We start from the raw sequence: 18,875 nt of genomic DNA, 5'->3' as shown, positions 1-18,875 counted from the left end.
GAGAACGTATATAATGAGAATTATCCTGGTTATTCCCGAAATAAGTTAATGAAAAATCCCATACAACTGAAATTTGTAGATTTTTTGAAGCAAGCTTCTTAACACAGGCTTCGGGATGTAGGACAACTGAGAAAAAACGCGCGACAATAAGCGTTAGATGATAACACAGTTCATTAAGGAATAATGTTAAAAAATTGATACTGTTACTCTTTTGTGAACGGTTTTTTTATCATGCTCATTTGTTACTTATCTTTAATAACAGATACATTCCTTGTATTATACAATGTTGAAGCGGAGTAGTGTAACCTCTTTCTAGTTCATATTTCTTATTAATAAAAACAAAAATAAAAATATATTTTGTTGTATATATTGCGTATACGTTATTTTGCGCTATTAATAATTCACATAATATTGCACAAGAAGCTTTGCTTCCACCGAGAGTCCATGCACCGACGCACTCATTTTTATTTATTTTTTTGAATTCTAGATTAATCATATTGATAAAAAATATTGTTTATACCTGTTAAAAGTCTTTTTAAGGATATTTAGAATACTGAATTCTTTTTTAGAATGTAATTTTTCGTAGTTAAGCTGTGAGAGATACTCGTGGAACTTTGCCTAGTGTTTTTTGAGGTTTATATAGAAAACCGCATAAATACACATGATGGACACTTTTTATGAATCAGATAGAAATACTTCAAAAATTTAATTTTTAAATAGCAAGTTTGATCAGAAAAAATTACATAAGCTGAAAAAATGAGTTTTTTTATATTAAATTGTGACAACAAAATTAAAAATAAATAAATAAATAAATAATACAAGAAAGTTAATTTTTGTACATTTTATTTAAATACAATTAAAACTTCTTAGTTTGTATATTCTAAACAAAAACTGTAGTTATAAACTGTAGAACTACAGCATTTAGAGTACTCAAAGTGTGTAACTTTTGATTTCATGTATTGTGGATTGTAAATGTTCTTTGTTTGTATTTCATGTTATCTCAGAAGATAAAATAGTGTGAGATGTTGTTCCCTGTAGCTTCATGGTATGATTATACTAACATAATAATTGTACTTTACCTATAAATTTTTGATCAGTAGGTTTATCTCTTGAAGTGTGTGGATTGTTAACTTCTGTGAATTGATTTATGCTTATATAGCAGAACACCATTTTGGATTGAATCAATTTTAATAAATATAAATATATATAAAATAAAATAATAATAATATGGGGTGACACCTATCGTATAGTCACAAAAAAGTTTGGAAGACGGCTGCCACTCCTCACCGATGATGAGCTGAGGAAAGGCGTTGATGAACTGTTTCCGAAAGGGATGGACTTTCAAAGGTAGGAGATTGTGGTGGAATCAATGGTTCCATTCTTGCTGCAAGACCTGAGTGCGGCGACTAAGTTGATTAAAGGCGGCAAGAGTCCTGGTCCGGATGGAATCCCCCCGGAGGTCGTAAAGATTGTGGCCAAGACGGTGCCTGGTGTGGTATTGCGTGCGATGAATATCATATTAGAGATGGAATGGATACCTGAACGGTGGAGAGGTGCAAGGTTAGTGATGCTAAGGAAGAATACTGGTCCTACGGGGGCACAGATATCGTTTCGACTATTATTGAATTGCTTCGCGAAGTTATTTGAAAGACTTGTTCTTCGAAGACTGAACGACGGTGTAGAGATGACAGAGGGACTTCATGAGGACCAATTTGGCTTTCGGCCCGGACGCTCGGCGATTGATGCGATCGGTCGAGTGATGAATATTATTCGATCAGCTACGCAGGGAACACGGAGGACGGGAGAGATAGGAACGGTTATGCTGTTAGATATACGCAATGCGTTTAATGAGCTGCCATGGGAAGTTATATTTCGTGAACTAGAAGCAAGACGAATTCCGGCATACCTGCGAAGGGTGTTGCACGAATATTTTAAGGACAGATTCGTGGTGGGCAGGTCGGAAGGTGGTGAAACGAAATTTCCGGTGGAGAGGGATGTCCCTCGGGGTTCGGGGTTGGGTCCGGCCTTGTGGAGCATTGATTTTGATAATGTTCTAAGGCAGCGCTATCCGGCGGGCGTCACCCCGGTGGCGTTTGCTGATGATTTGGCACTTGTGATTGTGCGCAAAACGGAAGAAGAACTGATGGTGGCCGGTGAAGAAGCGGCTGACATCGTCGTTAAGAGGTGGCTAATAGCTCATGGTCTACGGCTCACTGAAGACAAAGTGAAACTGGTTGTTATGGCTGGAAGATGCAGATTGCATCCATTGCTTTTTAGAGTGAGACGAACGATAGTCCATCCTAGTCCAGCCGCGAAGTGTTTAGGATTGTGGCTGGAGAAGAACCGATCCTTTACTATACATGTTGAGGAGGCGGCGGGAAAGGGCGAAAATGTGGTGAAGGCACTCAGCAACATGATGAGGAATAACGGCGGTCCTCAAATGAGTAAGAGGAAACTGTTGGCCAGTGTGTACTCTTCGGTGGTGTTATATGGAGTTCCTGTATGGCTGGGAGCGTTGTCGAGGGCCAGGAACGTGAGGCGTTTGGTTATGCAACAACGTAGGCTAAACATACGTGTCATCGCGGGGTATCGTACGATCAGCGCCGAGGCGGCTTCGGTTATAGCTGGAGTACCGCCCATAGACTTACAAGCGCAAGTGAGAGCTTCAATAGTGAATGGAGGGGACAGAAAGGAGGCACTTGACGGTCTCTACATGGCTTGGCGTGACAGATGGCGAGATTCGTACAAAGGAAGGTGGTCTTATGGGCTGATAAGAGACGTCAGGAATTGAGTGGAGCGAAAGCATGGTAACACAGGCTACGAATTCACCCAGTTTCTGTTTGGGCATGGATGTTTTCGGAACTACCTGTACAGGATGGGCAGATGCCGTACAAGTCGCTGTCGCGGATGGGCGGCGGACTGAATACAGCAGAGCATGTAGTATTTTTTTGCCCTAGATGGCGCAACTTCCGCGTAGTGCTCGAGGATCAGGGTGTGGAGGGGGCCAACAATATAATCGAGGTAATGCTCAGCAATAGCAACAAGTGGGAGTGTGTCTCGACTACGATCGCATCAGTGATAGGAGAGAAGGCCAATGAAGAGAGGCGACGGCAGGCTGAGTAGATGCGAATCAATGGAGACTTGGATTTCGATGACGGGTGATCAAGGGAGGCCAGCTTCTGGGGATGGGCGGCGGAGGCTCCTCGGAGTCGTCGCTCGTCGATCGCTCCCTGGGGACGCCTTCCGGTCACACAGATTCGGATAGTAGAGTGCCTGGGTGATCATGCAGGGGCTGTACATACCATATGGCTTAAATCCGGCCCGTGCTTGGTAGGAGGGGAGGTTTTTTAGCGGGTGAGAGTCCCGCACTGCCGTCAGTGCGGGCCTGACGGCGGCTGGCAGAGCTTCTTCCTCCCCTACGGAAAGAAAAAGAAAAAAAAAATAGTATTTAAAATAAAAATAATACAATATAAATAAATATAATAAATATTTTTAAGTTTCTCTTTTTTTGGAGGAATTCAGCAGGTTCTCTATCAGATTGATACATAAGTAATTAAATGTATATTTTTTAATATAACATCCACTTTTTTTCTGACAGAGATAATATATTAACATATTTTTCAAAATGCATTCTTGGTCTTCTTTTTTAATGATCTTTAATTCCAACATTAAAAAATCCCAATATTTCTCAATTTCAGTTCTTTATCTGAAATTTCTTCCACTATTTTTCTCAATTTCTCTAAATGTTTGTTTAATTTAATCCAGGATGGTGAAATGTTTACCGTAAGATTAAGAGTTCACTCATGATGTAGGCCAAGCTTGGACATGTAGAAGGGCTGGTTCTTTAGGACATTATAACCCTCTAAAAGCTAATGTATCAAAGGTCCATACAGCAAGACAATTTTGTCCAATTACCTAGTATCCTGTTGTGGTTGTTATTTAAGCTCCACAGGGTTGCTCAATTTAGCAAGGACATCTTTTCAAGTAAAGGATCAAAGTTAGTATGAAGATTAGGAAACATTCTTTATATGAGTTTTTGTATTGTGCGATGAAAATGTTTAGCAACAGTACTATAATTTTGCTGTTTATCAAAACAAAACCTTCTTTCCCCCTTGGTAAATTCTCAGAGCCATATTTACAACTTATTTCAAAAAATAATTAAACATAAATCTTTCTTTTATTTAAATTGTACTATCAGTCCAAACATGTTAAAATATCTTGTGTATTTAGCGGATGATTATTAATAATCAAATTTTTTCCCCTTTTGTTTTCCTTTATGATTCATTATACCAGTAGGCCTTAAAAGAAAATCCAAGATTGTCTTGAAAAACATCATAAATAGGCTAACAATTTATAATAGAGAATTCAGTTAGGCATTCAATAAATTCTGACTAATCCACCAAAACATCTTTTGGTAACCAGTTCTTATCTCTATAAAAATTTTAGTGCTCCACAGATATCAGTTATAATTTATTTTATAGCAAAATACTACTTGTATGTTATTCTCTTTTTAATCTGTTTTTACAGGAGGAACTTGATCTCACAGCACCAAACAAAGCTGCAATGATGAGTTTACCATCCGAAAAGAAATGGCAAATTTATTGCAGTAGGAAAAAGGTGTGTAGTTTTTATTTTTTTAAATATTAAATTTCATTCTTTTTCAAATGAATTCTGTTGTAACAAGCATATTAATTATAATAAAACTATGAGTAAATAGTAAGACATTTTAAACAATCTTTAAACAGAATACAAAATATATTAAAAATATTTTTCAAAATTTCTAAAACTTGCTTTATACTTTTTTGTCATACTTTAATCAAATTATTATCGTATATTGCTTGAGTTTAATTAGTAGGTTAATTTTTATTCCAAAAGATAACATCATATACTGAAATTTCTAATAAATTTACAAAATATCAAACAAATTTTAATCAAACATTTACTGTACAAAGTAACAGAATAGTGAAGTTTTTGCATAGTGAAGTTTTTACAGTGAAATTTTAATTGCATTTACTTAATTATCATAATTTTTGACAAACGTTTTTATAAAAGATTTCTCATTCGATCAATCTTTGATAATACATCATTATTGCAAGGTTTTCTTCCTGTTAATTTGGAAACATAAAAAAAAAAAACATTGTGAGTTAAAGAAAAGCAAGTAACAATAAAATACCTGTAAAATCTATACTTTACAAATATTGTTTTTTAATAATGAAGAAAGGGAGATGAAGGAAGAATAAAAGGAAGCACAAAAAGAATAAAAAAAAAAAAAAAATATTGACTTGTGTACATCTGATCATGTTTCTTAGATAACATTTACCATATCCTGTCATTTGTGGACAATAACAATTAATTCTGCCTAATATATGTGTAATCATCTAGTAGCCTGGACAGTGTTTCTTTGTACTTTGTACGATTATTAAGTATTTAAAACATTTGACCTTTAGTTTCTATTTATTATTATTATTTTTAATTAGAATTATTGTTGTAAGGCTTACATTTAAATAATGTGTTTTTTTTTTGTAATTACAATTACTTAGTCTTTATTGCAATAATAGAGCAAACTCAAATCTTCACTGTTATCTATGTGTGCTTAAACCAAGCACAAGCATTAACACAAGCATTTGAATAATTTTACGTAATATCTACACAACTCTATCAAAAATATTTATATGAATTATTAACACAAAAAAGGTTACATTATTTATCAAAATTGAGAAACGAAGAAGAATAGAGAAAAAAATTGTATACAAAATAAAAACATTTTCTTTCTCATGATTTAATTCATTACTGATGTAAATATTACAAGTATTTTATTGGATCATTATATATTAAAAGTCAATCTTCCACTCGGTGATGTAAAAATTAATGTTTTCCTCATTTTTAATGATTTTCTTATTTCTGGAGAAATATTTTTTATATCTCAGTACTGTACTGTGCAAATTAATTGGGACAAGCTATTTTTTTCTCTAAATTGTTATGTGATTGTCATTTATACCTGAAACTGCCTTTAACTGGTTTTATCTGCCTTGAGATGGTGCGACTGTTCGACCTTAACAATAAGAAAGCAATTTGACCGGTTTTAAAGTAGAATTAGTCACCTTAGCTTCAGTTGTGAGCCTTTAAGTGAGGCAGCTGGATGTTAGTTTTTGCGCACTGTTCAACACAAGTTGCTTTTGTGTGTTTAAAAATGGATATTAATCCGAGGAAGCATGTAAAAATTATTACTCTTAAAAATAATACTTATGTCAGTGAGAGATATCGCTTCTGCAGTTGGTGTAAGCAAATCAATTGTAGCAGTTGTTCAATTCATGCAAACTTTTGACGGGGCATTTCAATATGATTGCCCCCCTGTCATAATTCAAAATTGGTCAAGACTTTCATGCTGGAAAATCAAATTAATATGTTTGATTGGCCTGGAAATTCACCAGACTTAAATCCCATTGAGAACTTGTGGAATATTTTGAAGAGATATTTAGGTTAGATGGATTGTACAACAAAAGAATGAATGATAACTAATGCTGTAAAAGTGTGGTTTCACGATGATGAAGTCAAGAATATATATATACATATATATTAAGAATTTATATGACCTCTTCAAGAGGTCATTTCTGCTAAAGAAGGACATACTTCAGATTAATATATGTATTTATCAGTGAATATAAAGGCATAGGATAAATAAAAGCACAGTTTTTTGAAAAAGAGTGTTTTTTCATTTTGTCCCAATTTATTTGCAGAGTATAGTAGCTAAACACAAAATATAGTATCAACGGATGACAAATTTTTAAGTTATTCACATAATATTTGTTCTGTTCTGTATTTGGTGTTAAATTTGAACATGAAACCCTATAAAAATAAAAATTTATTCTCAAAATTCTAAAAATCATGTTATTTTTTTACCGACATTTCAGTTTTTTTTTAACTCCGTCATACATCCTTATAAGGATAATCATTACATTTATAGCATACATTACATGTCAAATATTATTTATTGTGATATAATGGGGAAAAGTAAGCATATTACATTGTAATAAAACATTTATAAACCTGCCAGATTAGTCTAGTGGTTAAACTTGTCATCACAAAGCAACTGACTGCCAAAGGCGAGAGTTCTTAGGTTCGAGTCCTTGTAAAGGCAGTTGGTTTTATATGGATTTGAATGCTAGACTGCGAAAACCAATGTTCTTTGGTGGTTGGTCTTTAATTAACCATGCGTCTCAGGAGTGGTCGACCTAAGTCTGTTCCAGTATCTACACACGTTTACCAGTATCATGACTACATGTTTATCAGTATCTTTGCACTTACATTGCACTACATCTGAAGCTACATCAGACCTGGCAAATCAATAGCAGTAATTGCATTTGCTTACACACACCGCAAGAGCACACACACACAGAGGGGGGAGAGAGAGAGAGAGAGAGAGAGAGAGAGAGAGAGAGAGAGAGAGAGAGAGAGAGAGAGAGAGAGAGAGAGAGAGAGAGAGAGAGAGAGAGAGAGAGAGAGAGAGAGAGCGAGACCCAGCACTAGCTGGAAAACTGATTAGAGATAATGGAGAATATGAAAATATGAAGAAAACTAATAACAATATATTAATAGATAATATAAATATTAAATTACTTAATTGTATGTATATTTCTTATTATTTTTTATTTAAAAGTATCTGAAACAGTTAAATATATTAACTAATTAAATTCTTATTAATGTATCACTGCTAAAAAGCTAATAAAATTGCTAACAATGAATTTTAAGAAATATATATTCAGTGAAAGCTCTACGAAACGGAACCTCCAATAAACAGAAACCTCAAAATATATGGTTTCCCAAGTTCGGACATATTTTTATAAAATTAATCTCTTCAAGACAGAAAACTCTGCAATACGGAAACGGAAAGGAAACATGGATTTTACTTTTAATTTTAAGTATTAATCTTATCCCATAAGAGGGAAAGGAAATTAAAAAAAAAAGATTGTACATTCCCACGATTTGCAAATTATAAATCCAGTAGAAATGATTATTATAATAATACAGAACTGTAACTCTTGTTTATCTAACAATCAACTTTGAGGTGAGGCTAAAGACATAGTAATAACAAGAAATAGTTATCGACTGGAAAAATAATATGAAAGAAATAACCACAGGATATGAACCAAACAAAACACTATGTTTCAAAAATGAAAAGTGTATAGGATGGCAAGTTGCTTAATCCGTTGGTGATAGGTAAATCTTGGAAGCCTCGCTATTTTCACAGGAAAACAGCGTGGTAACTGAATGTCGTCCAGTTACCACGGGAAAGGTACGCAAATAAAAGTCTTAGATGTCGTCTAACATTTTGTAAAAATGACTACATAATTTAAATGAAAAAATAGTTGGTGAAAATAGAAATATTCTACTGTTTTTAGAAAATGCGTCGTGACACCCTCATGGAAATTAACATAAAACTTGTGTTCTTTCTCTAAACACAATTAGTGTAACTCAACCGATGGATCAGGGGGTTATTAAATCATAAAAATTCATTATTGGAAACACATTCTGCAGTCGCTAGTCGTCAATATGGATTCATGTTCATCTGTTCAAGAACTGATGCATAACTGTTCTGGATGCACTAAGGTGGCTCTCTTCATTGTAGAAAATTACAAATAACTGTGTTAAAAATGCGTTTAAAGAAGCTGGTTTCTGCACAGAAACTGATAATGATTATGTTCTCGATATGCACAGTACAACAATATTGCGTGAAGTTAAATTTCTGTTGCATAGAAAGCGGTCAAACTTTGGTTCATGCTGAAGACTACGTGGGTATTGATAGTGGTTTGGTAACTGAAGAAGGATTTCAGAGTGTAGATGAAATTATTTTCTCTGAAACTAGCAAATTAACGAAAGTTCAAAAGAAAAAGAAGGACAAAGGACACAGAGAGTACACAGAAAACAAAATTAACAGTTTCGGAGAAGCATTGGGTATGGTTGCACAGCTGGAAGAATTCGTGATTCGTATAAATAGCGATGATTTGTGACAGAATATGTTAACCGCTAGAATATATTATTGAAAACAAAAGTTCCAAGAGTAAATTATTGAAACAGAAAACTGTACTTGACTATTTCAGAAAATGATTTTATTTTATTTTTAGGTTAAATATATGTTTTCTAATTAAACCAAATTAAATGTAACTTAAATAAAAAATTACTAACTTGCAAAAATATAAAAAACCCTTCTTTTAGTTTAACTGAACAATTTTTGAAAATTAGTGGTTAATGTTCTCCATACGCAGTATAATTTCTGAATTATTCCAAATGTTTATCCTTGTCTAATTTCATTTTACATTTCTATAATTCATAGCATAAGACCTCACGTAAAATTTGCTCAGGTTTTAAAAACTCTGCAAGTTAGAACCCTCTTCAAAATGGAATTCTTACTAGGTCCCATCAAATTTCGTTTTAGGGAGGTTTTTAATTAGAATGTAAATTTAGCACATAATATTTTGCTGTTTATAATCAAAATACATAGCATAAATTTTATTTTGTAAATATTAACAACTCTCTTTTATAAAAATAAATTGCATCTGTTATTGAATAAAAACACTTACATAGTAAAACGGTGACAGCAATAATTATAATTTATGAAGTATCATTTAAGTAATAAATGCATACACCCTGACTTTTTATCATCTGAAAAACTGTCCATTGAATGTTCTGAATGTATTTTAGAAATAAACACAATTTTCATTTCATATTTGTTGTTTCATTGAATTTTTTCTCTCACATAAACAACAAGAGTCCAAAAGATACCTGCATCATCTCATGCAATGTTGTTTTAAGTAAAAATACATATAAATTAATTGCCAAAATATTATAGAAAAAATATTGACCATAGTATATAAAATTTTGTGTATTGCTAAACATCCTAATCTTGTTAATTAATCTGAAATCACAGAATGAGTAAAAGTATTTTCTTTATACTGTCAAACTCTATATATTGCACTGAATTAAAAGCATTCATTAAGGAAATGTTTGTTCTATTACACGGAAGGTATGGTGTTAGGACGTTAATACAAAATTACCTAATAAATATAAAGTTAATTTACTTATAAAAATTAAGTAAATAATTACTGGTTGTGTTTTGTTTATGTTAAGTGATTTGTAAATAAAGCAAATACTGATTCAAATTAACAGTTGTATATTAACATATTCATGACTTAATTTAATTTGTATAACATCATTGAAAAATACATATAATTTAATGTATGTACATGTCTACTGTATGATGAATCTTCAAATGATAGATCGAGACTAGAACAGATAAGACGATACTAGTAGATTCTAGTGCTGAGCCGGTTTAAATAGTGTAGATGGAGTCGAGCGAATCATCGGGAGCTGTGTCTCAACATACTGTCCACCGTAATTTAACACATCTTATGATAATACAATAAGATTGAATCCAAGAAGCTTGGTGACTAAGCCATATTGTATGATTGCATGTTATGCACTAACAGTTAATGAATAAAAATACATGTTTAATAAAATACAAACAAATTATGATGAAAAGAAGGAAAAACTAATATTTTAACATTAAATGGTGCCAGACAGTAATGTTGTCTGAACAGAGTGAATGATAATTTTTTATAATTATGAATGAAACCAGAATAATTAAATATACAGTTGGTATGCATATGGTCACAAAAGTGATTTAAAAGTGCTAAGATGTAGTTTTTTAAATATCATATTTAATAGATTTGGTTCAATTTATCATTAAAAAAATTGTTTTATATAATTTTCATAATTTACTGTCATTGACTAAAACTCTATAATTTTAGCATTATTTAAAATGTTCAAGTTTATATCACTTCACCAATATCAGCCACAAATCACCAATAGAAGGTTAATTAATTATTTACTTGTAATTTTACTGAGGATAAATAAAATTTGTTCTAACTAAACTGTCATTTCATGTATTTTTTTTTTTTTTTGGTTTTTTTTTAGGACCAAGAAGGCTCAACAGATTTGTCTCAGCTCCCAGAACATTATATTGAAAGGTTACAAGCATTATCAACAGTAGGTCACGCTATCATTTCACTTTTAATTTTAACTGTAAACTAAATATTTGGATCAATTTACAGTGTGCACATGTAATTTATTAGTTAAGAGCTAGTTTAGTCATTATAAATTTAACATTCAACTGTTGCACAAAGTCTCAGTAACACTGATAAAATATATTTGGTTTAAGTTTATAGAATGGGATAATCATTTTCTGTTTCTTCAGATATAAGCTTTAACTTACTTTTTTTTCTTTGAAACCTCCAGGTCTACCATTAGTTATTGCTTCAGATATAAGCTGCCACATAATAAAATAACTATACAAATGTTTGAATGAAAAATCTAATGTGGACACCACATGACTTCCTTGTATGACTTAGGGAGAATATTGTCCAACAAGAGGAGTAATGAATTAAAAGATAAGAAGTTTTTGCAATTTATTACAGATTGGTCATGTATGCCTCAGTGTACATGTTCTTATGAGGGTCTATTTTTCAGACACTGTAGTTAAATTTAATGTAGATAAAATTAAACAGAAATTCAAGAATAATGAAATAAATTAAAAAAAAAAAAAAAAAGTAGAAAATCCAAAAATTATAAGATTCTAAATTATGATTTTCAGTTAATATTAAATAATTTAATGTTTCACCAATTCTTATTACGTATACACATATATAATAATCTATTAAATTACATATATACACATTTTTAAAAGTACATAAAATTTTATTTCACTAATAAGTTGTGATTTAACAATTTTTTTTTATTGTTATTAATTTAATTTGCAATTAGTAATTTTTTTTGTAATTTATTAATTTACTAATTTAAAAAAAAAAGTTAAAAAAAGGAGAGTTAAGTTTGATTCGAACTGATGTGCCTTCCTCTTATAGATTGAAATACTTCACTAATTAAAATTTCATTTGGCTGTAACTATGGAACCAATGAAAATAAGTACCACTTATGACACATACTTGAAAAGCTCTCAATGAGCGATTACTGCAGTTAAGAAAAAGTACAAAATTCAATTTTTTTTTTGGATTTTAGGCTTTTTTGGACACTTTTGGTCTTCGACTGCAATCAGAAGGGGAGGTACATAACTAGATTTTATAACAGTCCTAAATTCAAAATTTCAACATGCTGACAAAATTCAACTTTTTATGCGAGATACGTATATACATACATATGTATGTATGTACAGACATCACATCAAAACTAATCAAAATGAATTCAGGGAAGGTCAAAATAGATATTTCTATTGAAATCTGAAAACCAAAATTTTTTGCGTACAATACTTGCTTTACTTCGTACAAGGAAGTAAAAATCAGTTACATATTCATCCTCTAATATCAGCTTTAGTAAAAATGTTCAAAATTATTATTTTGAAATAGAAAAAATATACAACAATATTAATGTTGTATTAGTAAATACAATATAGAAATGTGTACCAATTGAGAAGTTCAAATTAAAATATTGAATCCTCCTGGTAGAAGACCGAGATTCTATCACTCCACCAAAGAGATTAGCTGAATGATAAATTTCATTATTTTTTTTTTACAATTTTTGTTTAATAAAATACTAAGTAATATTATAAATTTCATTTAGTAATATATTTTTAGAATTTTTATTTACTAAACAAAGTGCAACAATAATTTGTACTTTTAGTTATTGGTGCACTGTTCAGCTGTTGCAAAGTATGTTGCTAAAAGTATTTTGTAGTTTGTTGTAAGTGGTTATTACTGTGCCAGTCAATAGTAGAAGCAATAATGAAAACAAAAATTAAATATTTTAGACTTATTTGTGATTGATTTATATTATGATGTTTTATTTATATTAAAATTAGTCATTAATTCTTCAATTTGTTGATTAAAAATTGAAAAAGAAATTAAACCAGATATCAAGCAGTCTCTTTCATCTTTAAAAATGAAACAAGAGAATTAGGGTCTTATGAAATTAAAAAAGTTAACAGTAAAATTAATTAAAATTATTATATTTGTAAGCATGTAAATTAACATAAAGTATCTAATGAATTTGATAAATGCGATGCATATTTACACATATGTGGGTACCAGCATTAACTTCTTAGTGCTTTAGTTAATTGCATTTCATATTAATTAAGTATATTTGATTTAATGAATGATTATATTAAGAAGATATAGAGAGAAAGTTAATTGAATAAAATTATTTTGTGTCAATTTTACACATCTGTTTGAAATTATGATTATTTATGATGACACGAGTCTGTCATTGTCTATCCATCTGTTTCAAAGAAATCAGAATCAAACTTTTAAAGATAAAAATTTAAACTTATATCTATCTGGAAGTACAATATCTGTTGCCCATATAGGAAAGAAACATTTTGAGGTTACAAAAATGGTATATTCCTGTATAAAAGCTAAAATGTAATTTATTAGAGTCAGTCAGTTGAACTGATAGTTGGTCAATCTTAAGATTACAAATGCAGCACAATTGCACTTATTTACAATCTCCAGGCTGCCATACATAGCTATGGCAGCCTGGAGTGCCATAGCTATGGCATAAATGTGCCATAGCTATGAGCTATGGCACATTTAAAGTCTGCTTCTTCATTTTTATAACAGTTCTAACGTTAAAAAATGTTTGCACTAAAATAATAATGTTTATGTAGTAGACAATTCCTTCATATCCAGCATATCAGGCAGAGCTCACTACCAATTTAATCAGTATTTTTGACTGTCCATTGTTCTTAATCTAATCATTAAACATGAAACAAGTAATTAAAGTTTTACAGTATATTTATAAACATACGGTTTTAAAGTTTAACATTTTTTAGAGCTACTGAATGTTTAGGGAAAATAAAGTACTGATGCTTTAAGGTACTCATTCCATGAATGTAATATATTGTGTAAATATTGCATTATTGTTTATAACATTTTATATATATTAAAGATAAATGAAAAGCAAATTTTGATAAATAAAACATTTTCTTTGTGAAAATTTTTGTTAAAAAATTTCTGAACAATTTATTTATTTTTTCAAGTTATTTTTTTTAACATTTATTGTTTTTCATCATATGAAAATACTGTATTACAACTTGGAAAACAATAAAAAGGTTTTATTTTTAAATGTGGGAATATTTCATCATGTTAGATTGTCAATAATAATTATTTTATTAAATAATGTTTAAAAAAAAACCACAACTTTCTCTCATATGAATTCTAAATGATAATTATAACATAGGTAACAACCTTGAACAATACAGTTTGCTAAGTTTTCTTTGCAAAGACAGTGGTTACATAAAATATCATTTCTGATACTTCATGCTGGGTTTGTATCTTAAGAGGAAAAGGTAATTATTTGATTTTTTTATATATAACCTTCATTTACAATTATAAATATGTCCACCATCATATTTTCTCCCTATGTACATATGAATTGTGTTAGGAGAGCTTTGATGAACTCTTAATAGCTCATAGCAAAACATAACATATACACATAACAAAGAAGTCTGTTAATAAACTTTAAATCTATGAGTTAATGAAAGCAAAATATTTCTTATCCAATCATTAAAGCATCATGGTGATGGTTCTGTCTACAAATTTGCAACTTTTAAATGAGCTCAAATAAATGAGCTCAAATTATTACTACAAGTTGTGATTATATGATGACAGTAATTTATTGGGGCTAGAAAGAACTTTAATTGGAATGGATTGTAAGTACTCTAGATTGTATTCTAAGTAGCCTGCTTTTAAGATTATACATTTTTTTGTTTTGTTTTTTAAGTTATAAAATCTATATTTTTGTATGTATTACCAAAAATGAGTTTAGGTTCATGAATAAATACAGATAAAATAAAGTAGTTGTATGACAAAAGTTATAAATTTTCATTTCAAAACTGAACCTACCCTAGCCGTTTAAAAATTCACAAACTTCCATTTGTGAAAGTTATTAAACATAAAAAAGCACTTAAAATTTATTTATTTATTTCAGGTTTTATCTTCAGGAGAAGAAGTCGAAGAAGCAGAAATGGTTTCACGCACTAGAACACTCGATTCATTAAAGACTGCTTTAAGAACACAACCTCATAGTTTTGTTCAAAATTTTGTTGAATCAAATGGACTGATATCATTACTTTCTTGTTTATCTGGTATGGATTACTACACTGCCCAAAGTTCCGTCCACACATCACTTATTGGTTGCGTTAAAGCGTTAATGAATAACTCAGTAAGTAGTAAACAAATTGTTTTTTTTTTAAACTTTCTTGTTTTCTTTTATTTTAGTGTATTTTGGTATGTTGTAACATTTTAATGACAAAAATAACATGAAAAATAATATTTTTTATGTTCAATCCAGTCTTCTACAAGATTGACTCGGATTGAAAGTTTAATCAAGAGAATTGTTCTTCACTCAGCATTGTTCATAAAAACAAAATCAAGTCATTTCATTATGTATTTTGTTTATGAATTACTTTTAAGTTTTTGCAAAATGTTACACATAAGTGGTAGTTTTGCATTAATTTCAGAAATGTAGAATTTGTGATTTTATTATAACTTAACTATTCAAAAACTGATTATGAAAGGGATTTTCCTCTTTAATTAGTTTATTACATAAATTCTATTCAAATTTAATTGTATTATTTTTTTACTTCTAAAATAGTCTCTAAGATATTTATACATAGTCCATAAATCACAAAAAAAAAACTTTTTTGTAATATTTTGTATTGCTTATATTTGGATAGACTGAATACCAACTGATCCAGAAATTCAGTTATTAACTTAGTATATGGTACGTACTAAATTTATAATTGATGGTTAGTACAAGCATCAACATTTATCAAAATTTATTATGCCATATTACATTGTTCTAATGTATTATTAATTATTCAGGAATAAAATTTAATTCAACTAAAAATAAATGTATGAAAACTAAGTAAAATTATTTATTCTTATTTGAAATATTTATTAAAATTGACTTAAATATTTTTGAGTTACATGGATAAAAAACAGTAAGTTGGTCAACCGAAATAAAAGGTTTTTTGTAGGTTGATTAAAAATATCTCCTTCTAACTAGAAAAGTGAATGTGATGACTTAATAATTAGGTCATGACATCTTACTGATGATGTTTTGAAATGAAACCCAATTCATCAAATAAAATTACAAAGTGAGAAAAATCAAGATATTGTAATTTGCTGATTACATTGCTCTTTCGGTTGAAAACAAAGATAAGGTAGAATAAATACTGAGTAGTATAGATTTATTTCCAAGAAAGAAATTTACTCAAAAAATAAATAACATTGAAACAAATGATAAGGGGGTTTGACAGAAAGGAGGATAACGGGGATTTAAATATTAATGTAAGGGGAAAGCACATTTACCAAAACTGGGAATATTTTGTTATTTACCCAGTAAAATCAAATAAATGTACAAGAAATACAGACATCGAAAGCAGATTACCACGAACAAGGGCAAATTTCATGTGAAAAAGAAGTTCACTCATATCTGAATGCAAATCTAAGAATTTTACACAAATTTTTGATAATATTTCTGAAGAGTGTAGCAATTTTTGGTCGTGATGTATAGATGATGCAAAAAAAGACAACAAAAACAGGAAGCCTTATACTACTTTATGTTAAAAGAATAGAGGATTTTTTAATATGGTGCTACAAGGAGGATATTGAAGGTTAGGTGGGTCAGTAAATTCAAAATGTGGTGGTCATAAGATGGATAGGAAAGGGGAGAAATATGTATCAGAATATGTAACAGTCATATTTACAGATGAACTAGGCTGACGGGCCAAGTATTAAGACATCTCATTTAGGTTACTTGGTAATAGAGAAAGACAAAAATCTGCATATATTAAACAGATAATTGAGTATTTAGGATGCAGTTAATATTTTGAGGTTAAAAGATGAAGCACAGAACAGAGATTAATGAATGGATAGAACATCAAAATAGTAAACAGTTTAATGATTCCAAAAAAAAAATAATGATAATTTTATCATTAATTGGGAAATACTGTTGATATAATAAATAAGTTCATGATTTGCATTTTCAAATAGGTATGGAAGGGTGGTTTTCACATCATCTCAGGTTTTCATATTTATTTTAGGATCTCCATATTTTTGAACAAATTTTGTTTTTATACTAATGATTCCCTACTTATGTATTTTTTAGACAGCATATCTGCTGTATAAAGAGAGTAAAAAATTATATTAACCAAATATTAAAAACTATTAACCAAATATTTTAGACATTTGCATACCATATACACAGGTAATGTTAAGATGGAGAGTTAATATTGATTTTTTATTATTGAATCATTTATTTCAGAAACCATCTATGTTCCATATGAATGTCATTGCACATAACTGGTTTTTGAAATAAACAATTCAATTATTGATTAATATTAGGAATATCAAAGATATGTTTTATCTAAAAAGTTGATTATTGTAAAGTTGTTTGAAGATCAATTGTATACTTTTTGTTGATTTAGGTGCAATTTATTTTTTTTATAATAAGTAAATACACAATTATTTAAAAATATATTTAGTATCATTTTGCTGCCGCTTCAAATATAGCTATGAACAAAGCAGAGTGTTAGTACCAGTAATTTCTAAAATCATTAGCTGTAGGTGACTGGCTTCATATATTAGTTGTATCCATTTATCATGTGCTAGTGCATCATTCTCCTCAAGATTCAACCTTTGCAAATTCTCTTTCACACTATCTGATCTATGGTGTTCATGTAATGATCCTTAATTATTTCATTATCTGGTTTTCTGAGGATAAAATCGGCCTAATACATTCTTCCAGTGTTTAGTTGCCATTACATGTCGGTCACTTTTGTTTCTCTTAGCTCTCATTCATCTTTATTTCTATATTTGTAATTTTCTGTAAAATCTGTAAAGTTGTATAGAAATCTAGGTGATCACTGGCTATTGGAACTATGAACAATATTCTTTAACTTTGTTAATCTGTTAGAACTGGTACATTAAACACGGGCATGGGTTACTGTGCAGTCGTGAGGTGTAGTGGCCTTTTGACGAGGATAGTTTTGAATGAGCACACGACAGTATTGGCAGGATGGCGACTGCACTACCAAGGGCATGGATCCATGCGGCTGCATGTGAGACGTAGCGGCATCTCAACGATGGTTGAAAGCAAGTAAATGTCACACAGGACTCTGTGATGGAGCTGAGTGGGAGTAGGTGGTCTGTCTTCTCCCTTGTAGACCAGACTGGAGTTTATAAATTAACCTAAGTCTGGGGTATGAACTAAAGTTGAGTTCATTAAGGGAATTAGGACTAAATTTCATTGTTGCAAACAGCATTTTTTGGTGTTACATTGTTAAATTTGCCTCGAATCTCGAAACATTTACGAGAAATTGGCTCAATAAAAGTAGAAATAGGCACGGGGTTCATGTTTCCGTAAACTTGGTTAGCTAGTTCAAAGGGAAATGATGTAGGACATTCAAGATGTCCTGACAAGGCCTACAGCAAAGGCAAAAGCTGAATTCATAAATCACCGATGTAAATGTCTACCAAGGCATTTACATTGGTGGCATCCCAACGAGGCCAGGCTTATTATTATGAGATGTAAAAAGTCAGAGGGCAAAAGATGACTCCATTAAAGTCCATCATGGGTTGTCTGTAGGGGGAGGGGGGTGGCGACTGGAAGCTCAAAAGGCAGGTGTCTTCCCCTACGGGGTTAGGATGGTACATTAAACATGGACTTGTTCATCGGCATTATACTAAATTCACACTTTCATTTTCTGGATTATATTTTTATCCTTTACACAACCTAATGTTATAAAAGATTTATTTTACCCAGGAGTATTTACTTTTGCTAATTCCATATAAAATAGAATGTTCGCT

At 30.8% G+C, this 18,875-nt stretch overlaps 1 protein-coding gene across 4 annotated transcripts in view; it reads left to right on the top strand.

The window, feature by feature from the left end:
- The window catches only part of DAAM (disheveled-associated activator of morphogenesis-like protein), a 618,370-nt gene that overhangs the window by 556,596 nt on the left and 42,899 nt on the right, over positions 1-18,875 (top strand). For all 4 annotated transcript variants that reach the window (XM_075377248.1, XM_075377249.1, XM_075377247.1 and 1 more), the window contains exons 4-6: positions 4,528-4,617; positions 10,972-11,043; positions 14,992-15,225. In XM_075377248.1, coding sequence (XP_075233363.1) covers positions 4,528-4,617; positions 10,972-11,043; positions 14,992-15,225 — 396 coding nt within the window. The remainder of the gene's footprint in view (positions 1-4,527; positions 4,618-10,971; positions 11,044-14,991; positions 15,226-18,875) is intronic.

The sequence above is a fragment of the Lycorma delicatula genome, chromosome 10 (genome assembly GCF_047948215.1).
Source record: "Lycorma delicatula isolate Av1 chromosome 10, ASM4794821v1, whole genome shotgun sequence".
Taxonomy (NCBI): Eukaryota; Metazoa; Arthropoda; class Insecta; order Hemiptera; family Fulgoridae; genus Lycorma; species Lycorma delicatula.
The sequence above is the reverse complement of the archived record's forward strand: the minus strand, read 5'-3'. Positions and strand labels throughout refer to the sequence as shown.